Here is an 11178-nt window from a genome sequence, read left to right as displayed (position 1 = left end):
TAACACCAAACACTGAAACAGAGTCAGTAAGACGACAACAATAACAACAGTAACAACGTATCAACGACTAACGGCACGAACCGAAAACCCACACGAATCGAGCTGAGAAAAAAACGAAAGACTTAGGCAGCAAACTTGCTTGGCACGCGCTGCAGAAAAATAAACACAACAGCCACATAGGCTAACGTCACGTCGCCAGCAGACAAAACAAACGTACAACTTGATAGTATAATAGATCTGCGTAGAGTCTGAGAGATAATCGAGGCAACCAACCGACAAACCAACTGTCTGCTCGTATATATACATATATATATGTGTGTGTGTGTCACATGGGGGCGTCAAACATGCTCGATCCGTTAACTCATGAGGGCTAATTCCTTGAGCTGGGCTAAGCAGCTGAACTAGATCAGCAGTTTAATGGATATAATAAATAAAATAATACCACTTGTGACCATGAAGATCTTAAAATTAATTAGACATGGATTTTATTGGTTTCTTTTAGATTAAATAAGAAACCAAGCTATTTATAAAAAAATTATTGTTTTATTTAAATTAATTTTTAATTATTTATTTTTAAAAAAATCATGTAATAATTTATGCAGTTTACTAAAAATCATTTTGTTGAATTAAAAAAATTAAATACATATAAATAATTTTTTCTTATCATTACATTTTTGTCTTGCCTTGTCCATCTGATGCAATTTTTCAATTTGCAATATAGTATTTAAAAATGAGGCAAAACTCTTAATATGTTTAATCAAGGCATATTTATTAAAATAATTAAAGATCTTAATTTTTTTCACACTTTAAGTTTCAGTTTGGATAGCATTTCTTTGGCAAAAAAAAAAGCACTTGTAATTACGAATGAGTTTGCCAAATTGAAGTATCATCCATCACTCAGGCAACGTGAGCCACAGATACAACATGGATTCGATCAGACTGCAACAAGTTGGCATCGAGCTAACAGCTGAGTTGTTGGCCTGGCTCAAACCAAGCCAGACTGTCAGCTTGGGCTTAAAGTTTGAGTCAGTTGAGTAACGAAGCTCCAGTGAATCGGTCGGCAAGTAAAACTCTCAGCTCGTAGCTTCAACAGCGCGTGTGCGGGAATTCAACTCATAAAGCGATTTTAGATATAACAAAAAACTAGACATTACAAAGGATAACAAAAAAAAGCTATCGAGCTGCATTTAATCGTGACTGCGTGATAAAGCTAAAATAATAGTAATACTAATAATAATATTATATTTTAAATAAATAAAGTGTTGAAAGTGAAGCTCTTTGCGGGGAGCTATAAAGCAACGTAATCGTTACGCTTTGTTGCAAGCAACTGTTGCATTGCCAATTTGCCGAGTGAGTGCCGTGTGTGTGTGTGTGCCTCTTTCTCTCCCCCTCTCTCTCTCTCTTTTCCTCCATCTCACCTCTTCGTCTCTCTCTCTCTGTGAGATGTGGCCAAGTTGTCGCGCATGTGCGGCGCTGCTGTTGCACTGCCTTGGGGCACTGCTCGTCTGCGGCAGCGCCGACGCCTTCACCATTTTGTCGCCCTTCAGCTACAGTTCGTTGAGTTTCAAGAATCTCCTGAATAGTGTCCTGCTATCGAGCAATGCCAATTTGGCTGGCGGTGGCCGTAACCTCAAATCTGATGTGCTCGAGGATGCCTCACTGATAACGGTAAGTATCAAAGTTGCCCCCAAAATAAAGCCAACAAACAACAACATCGGTAACAACAACTGTGACAATTACTGTGGACACCTTGACTGACCTCATAGCTCGCAACAAAGTTGTTAGCATTGACATTTGTTATTGTAACAGTTGTTGGCTGTTATTGTTGTTAGTTTTGTTACCTTTGTTACCGGTTCAGTTTTTCTCTGTGCGCTTTGTGGCTACTACAACTTGATCTCTTATGATTTTGGTTCAAACAATTTTCTATGTTAAATAAATTTACACTTTTTCCCATTTTTTTCTTGTGTTCGCCTCTCGCTCTTCGTTAAAAGAAAGTTTACACATTACTTTGTTTTATTTTTATTTTTTTGTGGTATTTCATTTTCTGCAGTTCGTTGACTTCTATTTCGACAAATTTGTTTCACTAACAGAACTTTATTAGACCCAACTAGAAGTCGCTCTAATCATGTCCAAGCACGTCAAGCAATCGCTCTGAATTTATTGGCAACATGCAACTGCCACGTTGCAAGTTCTTTCCCTTCCACTTGCACTTTGCCACTTTTTTACGTTTATGATCATCTAACGTGAGTGAAGCCCATCAGCCCATGCAGACTTTTCAAATTCATTTCGAATTGGACTTTTGGCTGTTGCCAATTTTTTGTTTGCTTTTTATGGTGTTGCTGCTAATTTTTTAGTCAGTGAGCTTTGAAACACAAATTATGAGGCTTAAGAAAAGTTGCAAAAATGTGGAGAAAGAAATGGATTTAGGCAGATTGTTGGACAGTAGAAGTATTTAAAAAAAAAGAAAATAGGGTATTAATTCATGCATATTCATTTGGAAAACTTTTTTTAAGAAAATAAATTCAAGATTCTTATTTATTTTTTCATGATATATTCTTGAATGTAAAGAGCATGCATATTATTATTATTATTATGCAGAATCGTATAATTTAGAACAAAATATATTTGCTTTGCTAAGTTATTTTAACCAAAAGTTAATTTAATAAATATAAATATTTTTAGACACGAATAATGCAATCCATAAAAATATCTCATGGCTAAAGTGTAAATAAAAATAATGAAGAAAAGTTTGTAGGTCTGTTGACCTTGAAGCCCTGCCAAACAGTAATTGTTGGCCCAGTTCACGTGGCTGCAATTAGATTAATTCATTTGACTTTCAGCTTACAAATTATTACAAATGCAAGAGACGTTTCTTGTTTCTATTAAGTTGATTTTTCAAAAAGGTCAAACAAAGTGAAAAACTTGCATTTTTTGACAATTTGAATATTCACAAAATTGTAGGTAATATTTTAATTTTTGTTTATAATAGATTTTTTTTTTTTTTGGGATTTGAACATGAGTTTGTCAAGGCAATAGCAAAGAGTAAATAAAGCTGAAGATTACCCCATTACCTTTAAAGGTGGAAATAACATTGCCATCAATTTCGATAATGTTTAATAATGACAACCAGGCGAAAATTGACAAAGCCAATACACTCGCAAGAAATACAAAAATAAATCAAATAAAATACAAATTATTAACAACACGATAAACAGCAAAAAAGTACCAGCAAGTGTAAAAGTGTGGTTTTTTTACTTTTGGATGAGGGAAAAGAGGTGCAGCATGGGTGGACAGAGGGTGCTTCTATTACGTGATAACGTAACGTGCATTATGCGAATTACGTGCGTCTCAAAGTCAGAAAGAGAGAGAGTAAGAAAGAGAGATGTATGAGCATTGTCAACAGAGTAACGATATTAAACTTAAAACAGAAACTGAAGCCAAAACTGAAACTGAATCTTATGCAAAGTCATGGCTGGGCTTTCAAATGCGGCCAACAAACTAACCGAACCGAAAGCTAACCAAACCGAACCAAACTAAAAGTCTTCAACATTTTCTGCACGTTGCCAATTGCATAATCGTCGCATTGAGAGGGGAGAGACACCTTTAATGGCAGCAATAACAAATTGGAAATTGTCAACACACACACACATACACTAACACATACACCAAACACTCACACATGAACAATAATCAACATGCAATTAGGCTAACCTGTCGACTGGCTGACTGACTTTGAAATATGGGTTAGGAGCTCTTGTTGCACGTGCCCCAACAACACTTACAATGGTTAGCCAACGATAGCGATGCGAGATCTTTGGGAACTCTGGAATAATGCCAGACCCTATGCCATGTCTCAGTCTCTTCACGTCTCTACACATGACTACAACAAGGAAATGCGATTGCAATAGGCATTTTTTTTATTATTTCTTTTATTCATTTGCTTTTGTTGAGTTTTTGCTTCAGTTTCAGTTTTAGTCTGCTTATTTTTATTTATTTATTTTTTTTTGGGCTTTGGCAGTGCCTTAATTTGAATTTGAAGAGTTTCCGCATTGTTTTTGCACGCCAAAAGATTTGTAAATCGTTGTCATCAACTTGATTACGTCGGTTTGACAAATCGACAGGCAAAATGTGTCTCAATTGTCAGCAGCAAAAAAAAAAAAAAAAACAGAAACATAAACATAAACAAAATCAAAACAATGCAGAATGTGATTACTTAAGTGGAAAAGTTTATAGGAGCATTTGTCAGTTCTATAGTCTACATTTAAGCTTTAAGTGGGAACTTGCTAAAATCACAATAATAAAGCAGAATAAAATGTTTTTTATACGCTTAATAATTTGGATTCAAAGCTTAAGAATTTTATTTTAAAATTCTTTATAAATTAAAATATCGAAATATGATTATTTTTTGAGAGATTTTAATTTAAAACGAAATTCAGATAATATGAACATTATGATTATCTGTGCTCTACAATCCAATTGATAGAAACATGGCAAACAAAAGTTCAAATGTGATTAACCTTTGCTTTTTGATGTCATTAAATTGATGTCAGGCCACGAGACGCACCAACCAAATGCAAACCAGGTAAAGACTCAATACCAAACACACACATACACATCGATATATAAACGTATGGCCAAAGAAGTGTAAGAAAAACTGGTTGGAAACGGCGTCGAGACGCTTCGAATTGAGCTGCCGGGCAATTATAATGATGATGATTATGTTGGGTGCTGAAGTGTCGACAAGTCAATATCAAGGTCAGTTACAAATCGAGTGGTGCTCATATCGATTGATATTGACTGAAAACAAAGGTGGTGCGGCTTCCTTGTGGTTGTGAATCGAACAGATCGCAACTCCAAAAATACAAATCCGAAATCAAAAGTGTTTTATGCAAATGAACAGCGCAGGCCATAAGCAAATATAACAAATATACAAATACGTTGACATCGAATAAAATTTGCATTGGAATTACAAAAACACAAATAACGTTAATGTCAACAACAACAACAACAACAACAACGATATCCAATCAAATGCAAATGCAAACAAAGCTTTAACAACCACACCTCACACACATGGGCAATTAGCAGGGACACAAACCACACTAACGCACACAAACAACCAATCTTATTTAGTGGGTCATGATGAGACTGAAACCCAAAAGATTATGCATTAGGTGCTAATGAAGTTATTGCTATATGGAAAAAAAATAACACACTAAAATATGTTCAGTTAGTGGAACGGTAAAATTCATTTGCAAACAAACCATAAACAATGGCAACAATTCAGACGTCAAGTAAATATACGAGTATGTAACAAAAAATCAAATAATTTTCAGGTTGACATAGGTTCCCTCAGTGTTCCATTTATCGAGCTCTTTTTGTTGATTTATTCGCATGGATTTAATTATTGTTTTAGCTACATTTATGACTCTGTTGATTTATTTACTTTGCTTTTTCATTTATCCTTTAGTTTTCTAAAATTATTTTCCATTTGTCAGATTGGGTCAACAGCAAATATTTTAAAGTATTTTGTGTAATGTTTTAAGAGTACCTCAAATGCATTTGAATTATTACATGACAATTTGTTGATGCAGAAAAAGGTTTTATTAATTAAAAAAGCGACAGGTGGAGTTGATTTAGTAAGCATAATGATTTGGTATATTAAAGTGTTGTAAATAAGCTGAAAAAAAAACATGAAATGTCAAGGAATTCCCTCGTCAGCTTCTCCAAAACATTTGGCTAAGATTAAAGCTCTAAAAATTTCTCAAAATGAATATAATTTAATTGGCTGGCTAAATGCGAAAATGCAAGTGCTAAACAATGTTCATTTTTTAAATGATTGCCAACACTTAAAGTATTCACACACACTAGCAAATGGTGCTGCTTATATAAGCCATTAAATTAATGGGCTGCAATTTGCAGATTTTATCTTTAGGCCTCAGAGGAATATAGTGTGAATGAAAAAAATGCAAGTTGTTGCGTTTTTGATTGCCACACATTTGCGTAGATTTCAACACCTTTTTGGAATTTCACAACACTGGCCACTGGCCACTGCTGCTCGGCTGTGGGAATAGCCCGAGTTGAAAGATGCGACTGCAACTTGGCAATATGTTTTCGCATTTTACATTGTCGCCTCCGCCTTGCGGCTTAAACAAATATTGGCTGTGCCATTTTGGCCGGCCGCAAAAGTGTGTCAAGCTGGTATTTGCCAAGAAAAACAAAAGCTGTCAGTACAACACTGTGGCCAGCTGTTGAAAGCACTCAGCTCTGGTCAATCTTTTATTCTTTGTACGAGTATTTTCAAAGCAAACAAAGCAAATTGCATAACAATTGCCGCTAGGAAATTGCCAAAAAGAAAACTCTAATTTTTGCCCCAAAACAACATTGGTAAGAGCATGGAAAAGAGGAAAAAAATATTTCAGTGGCTCAGGCAACGTACCACTTCCTCATGTTGGTCAACCAGCCGGCAAAGTCAGTTGGCCAATGCAATTGTTTACACTTATTAAATGAGTGTTTTGTTGTTGTTGTTTCTCTCTCACCGTTGTGGCTATTTCGATTCGCTGCCAAGGTTAATTAAAATGCCAAGCAGATTTAACTGCTTCTCTCTCTCTCTCTCTCTTCTTTCTCTGCCTCTCACATTTGTGTAATCGCGTGTTTATAGATTTTTCAACTATTGTTTTATAAGACAACAATTATTTCGGCACCCACACAATTATAACGATTGTATAACGATTGAAAAACTTATCAAAATTATCACGAAACATTCAAGTATATCCACAAAATTATGCACTGCCGGAAAAATTATACATATTCGTACTCGTTGTCTGTATGTTGTCATCCACGGCGTATGCGTAATACGTGACTTTACTGCCAACTGCGTCAGCTGAAATTCTAAAGCTGTGTGTGCCATCGACAAAATCGTCATAATTTATAGTTTTTGATATTTAATATCATTTTGCATTTTTTTTTTTTTCTCAGCTCTTTATTTTATTTGGGGTGTTAATAAAGAAATTTGTATGGCATGCTGCGCGTGGCAATCCAAATAGTTATAAAAGTATTAATGGATATATCAAGTATCATATCAATATGTAGATAGAGGCTATTAAATAGTTAATACGTTAGTTAATTAATTAATAAATGGGAAATTATAATATGTAAGCCATTACATAACGTTCATAAAATTTTGCAACTAAAGGTTCTTTATTAATCATAATCTCCACATCGCTTCTATAAATAAATATTCTTTAACATTTGGGTATTTCACTTTTGATAGCCAGCTTTGCATACTTAACCTGAAAGCAATTTTCTTTGCGCAAATTCCATTAGCTGTTTATTAAATACTAACCAATTATTTGGCGAAATTCTTCTCTAGGGTCACAAGAACATTCGCTTGCAAGTGTCTGCAGCTTGTTTAACTTGTTGATGCCACAAATTAAAATTCATTAGCCCAAATTGCTGTGGTTAAAGCCCAGACGATGTCGTCGCCTGGCCAGGCCCTAACCAAGGTGGGGCACCTACACCTGAGCCGCAGAGTTATGCAAATTGGAAGAGCGAAAAAAGGGGGGCGTGGCTGCAACTCAATTTCACACTGTCATGATTTGCACTTGCCACAGCTGCCACTAACTCTTTTTTTTTACTCACTCCCTCGTTATTTGGTCTCTTTGAACAGCCGAAATTAATACGAAAATACGGATATCCATCGGAGACACATACAGTGGTAACCAAGGATGGATATATACTGGAAATGCATCGCATACCAAAGAAGGGGGCACAACCAGTGCTCCTCATGCATGGCATACTGGATACCTCTGCCACATGGGTGCTAATGGGTCCCAAGTCGGGATTGGGTGAGTGCACACACAAATATAATTTCAAATATTTATTGATTAAAATAACACTCTAGGTTATATGCTCTCTGATCTGGGCTATGATGTCTGGATGGGCAACTCGCGAGGCAATCGCTATTCGAAGAATCACACGAGTCTAAATAGCGACTATCAGGAGTTTTGGGACTTTACATTCCACGAGATGGGCAAATACGATCTGCCAGCCAACATTGACTATATACTGAGTAAAACTGGCTACGAACAACTCCACTATATTGGCCACTCTCAGGGCACGGCCATCTTTTGGGTTCTGTGCTCCGAGCAACCTGCCTACTCACAGAAAATCACCTCGATGCATGCTCTGGCGCCCATTGCCTACATCCACGACATGAAGAGTCCGCTCTTTCGCACCCTCGTCCTGTTCCTCGACTTTCTGACGGTGAGTTGGTAATACCTACAATTCGATTTGCCAATTTCGACTGAGTGTGTTTCCTTTTTGTCTGGTTTACAGGCTGCCACGCGAATGCTGCGCATCACGGAATTCATGCCGAACACCAAATTCCTGGTGGACCACAGTCAGGTTGTTTGCCACGACAATGCCATGACGCAGGATGTCTGTTCGAATATCCTGTTTTTAGTCGCCGGCTACAATTCCGAACAGCTGAACAAGGTAATGTGGCAGGGATAACACACATGCCACACTCTTGCCTCTACTACCCGTGTGCCACAAATGTTTGCGGCAAACGATTTGAATTTCGCCACACACGCTATCTGTTTGTTGTTGCCACAGCTGCCAACTTTGCATCTGATTGTGTGATTGTCTTCATTGAGTTGCCACTTCATTTGTGTAATCACTTTAATGATTTAACTTTGATAATATGCCGATCAGATTGTGTGTGATAGTCAAAAACTGAACGGTTCCAAAACAGCTCAATAACTCTGGGATTACAAAGAAAAAAGTCGGCAAAGAAGTAATCACTGATATTATTTGAAATATATAACAACAATTAATGAAACATTCCAAATAGAAAAGTGCAGAAAAAATAAATAAAAATTAAATCATAATTTAAAATTTAAGACTAAAAGCAGTAAAGAATTAATACTAAAATATAGAAATATACAAATATAGATTATAAAAATAAAAGTGCAGAAAAAACTAAAAAGGAAATAATTTAAAGCAATAGAAAATAGGAAAGTTTATCAAATTAAAAAAGAGAAAATATCGCAAATTTTAATAGCATACATTTATCAAATTAAGAAAAAAAATTTCTTGTATTCTTTTTAAAACCTTACGACTTAGTTCTCTCAAGTGCATTCGAATTCTCATTTATAAAAGACTTAGATGACAACATGGTTTTGTAAATCCCGTAGAAAGCTTATCAGTTGATCACAAATGACCGCAAGTTGAACACTCGCTTCAATTTGAAGTTATGACCCACAAAATGGAGTCATCGAAGCTTAAATTGCATGCTCAATACGAACAATACGAACAGGTGTATAGCCTGGCATTCTGTTATTATCTATCTACAATGCCATTGACTAGCTTCACAGTGCCCTTATTATTGTTGTTGTGGTTGTTGTCGTTGGGGAAATATGAGCATAATTAACTGACACAAGCGAATGTTGAACGCTGAACAGCGAAACGCCAAATAGGCGACAATGCATGTTAATTAGGAGCGTTTCTGACCTAATCTGACCCTGCCACCAGATGGGGGTGGCACACGTCGTCTACATAATTTAGCAACAAGCCGAAAATTATGGCTTTAATCTAGGTACAGTTGAAAATTGAGCTTTTCACATGAGAAATATCTAGTAGGCTTATATTAAATTGAATTACATCAGGGACTGTGACTTTTAAAATAAATGAATAATTATTATACAAATTGATTTTAGCTTAGAAGTAATAATTAAGCTACAGTTTTTTTTTTTAATATTAAAGTTCGGAAAAGAGTTTATTATTTTACATATTTACTATGAAAAATATATAAAACTCTTATTTTTGGATTTACCTATACTAGAAATAAACTAAAAAATTTATTGACTGAAATTTACATATTCATTATGAAAATGTATATAATCTTTGACATTTTTGATTTACTCTAACTCAAACGATCTTAATAAATATAAAAATTGATTCTGCATTTAAGTTTTGTTAATTTAGAAAACAATTTTTTGCTCGACTATTTATTTTATTTCATTTATTTTTTGTTTTTATTTTATTTGCCATTGAAGTATATTTGAATGTAATTAATTGAAAGATTCTCTTTCCTTAGACGATGCTGCCCGTCATGCTGAGTCACACTCCTTCCGGTGCCTCGATCAAACAACTCGAACATTTTGGTCAGCTGATGAAGTCGGGACATTTTCGTAAATTTGATCGAGGATATTTAAGAAATCAACTGGAATACAATCGCATGACACCTCCAGATTATGATTTGTCGCGTGTCAAGGTGCCAGTTGCCTTATACTATTCGGTGAACGATCTGCTCGTGTCGACAACAGGCGTTGATCGATTGGCCAGAGAGTTGCCCAATGTGATAGACAAGTATCTGGTGCCGATGGAGCGCTTCAATCACTTGGACTTCCTTTGGGCCATCGATGTTAAGCCGTTGGTCTACAATCGTCTGGTGCGGAACATTAGGCGCGTGGAGAACCATCGGGCCAAGTTAACGGCCAACTTGGCCAGTTATCTGGCCATGCAACTGCAGCGTCAGCATCTGCAGATGCATCAAATACAGTTGCAGGCAACATTGCAGCCAAACTTGCCACCAAATGTACATACGCCGCTGAGAGTCGAACAGGAAGTAACATTAACCACATCACCGACATCGACACAGCCAACGACAGTCACCATGGAGGATGTTGTGGATGCCACAACTAGCACATCCACATTGGAAGCTCGCGCCGATTCGTATTCGGATGCGGATGCGAATGCAAGAGCGTGACGTGTCCACTGAGCAGAAACGGTGTAAAATTCTCGAGGTTCTCTTTTGTGTAATTTCATTTGACTGTGATGACATTTTAACAATTTACGCTCAGCTCCCAGCGTTTGAGATGGAGTTGCAACTGCACTTGCAACAGCATCAACTCAGGCACGCCCAATATACAATCATAATATTATTATAATATTATTAACTTGGCGCACGACACACCATAATAAAATCTTCAACTAAAATCAATAAATCCCATTTACCATTTACATATCACTAAGTTCTTTATATGCTGCCTAGTTTGAAAATGTTTTATTTATGTTTTTTGTGTACAAATTTATGAGTAACTGTAATTTTAATGTATTCTTAATAAATGTATTTTAAGTTTATAATAACTAAAGTTTTTTATTGAAGAATTTATA

The 11178-nt window shown here is 36.0% G+C and overlaps 1 protein-coding gene across 1 annotated transcript; it reads left to right on the top strand.

The window, feature by feature from the left end:
* Positions 1-1037: 1037 nt before the first annotated feature.
* LOC117780689 (lipase 3) lies at positions 1038-11178 on the top strand. The gene is made up of 5 exons (XM_034617317.1): positions 1038-1668; positions 7670-7847; positions 7904-8265; positions 8338-8496; positions 10100-11178. Exons 1-5 carry the CDS (start codon positions 1444-1446, stop codon positions 10769-10771), a joined length of 1596 nt encoding a protein of 531 aa, XP_034473208.1. The 5' UTR covers positions 1038-1443; the 3' UTR covers positions 10772-11178.

Source organism: Drosophila innubila (genome assembly GCF_004354385.1).
Source record: "Drosophila innubila isolate TH190305 chromosome 2L unlocalized genomic scaffold, UK_Dinn_1.0 4_B_2L, whole genome shotgun sequence".
Classification (NCBI taxonomy): Eukaryota; Metazoa; Arthropoda; class Insecta; order Diptera; family Drosophilidae; genus Drosophila; species Drosophila innubila.
This window is presented reverse-complemented; position numbering and strand designations above follow the sequence as displayed.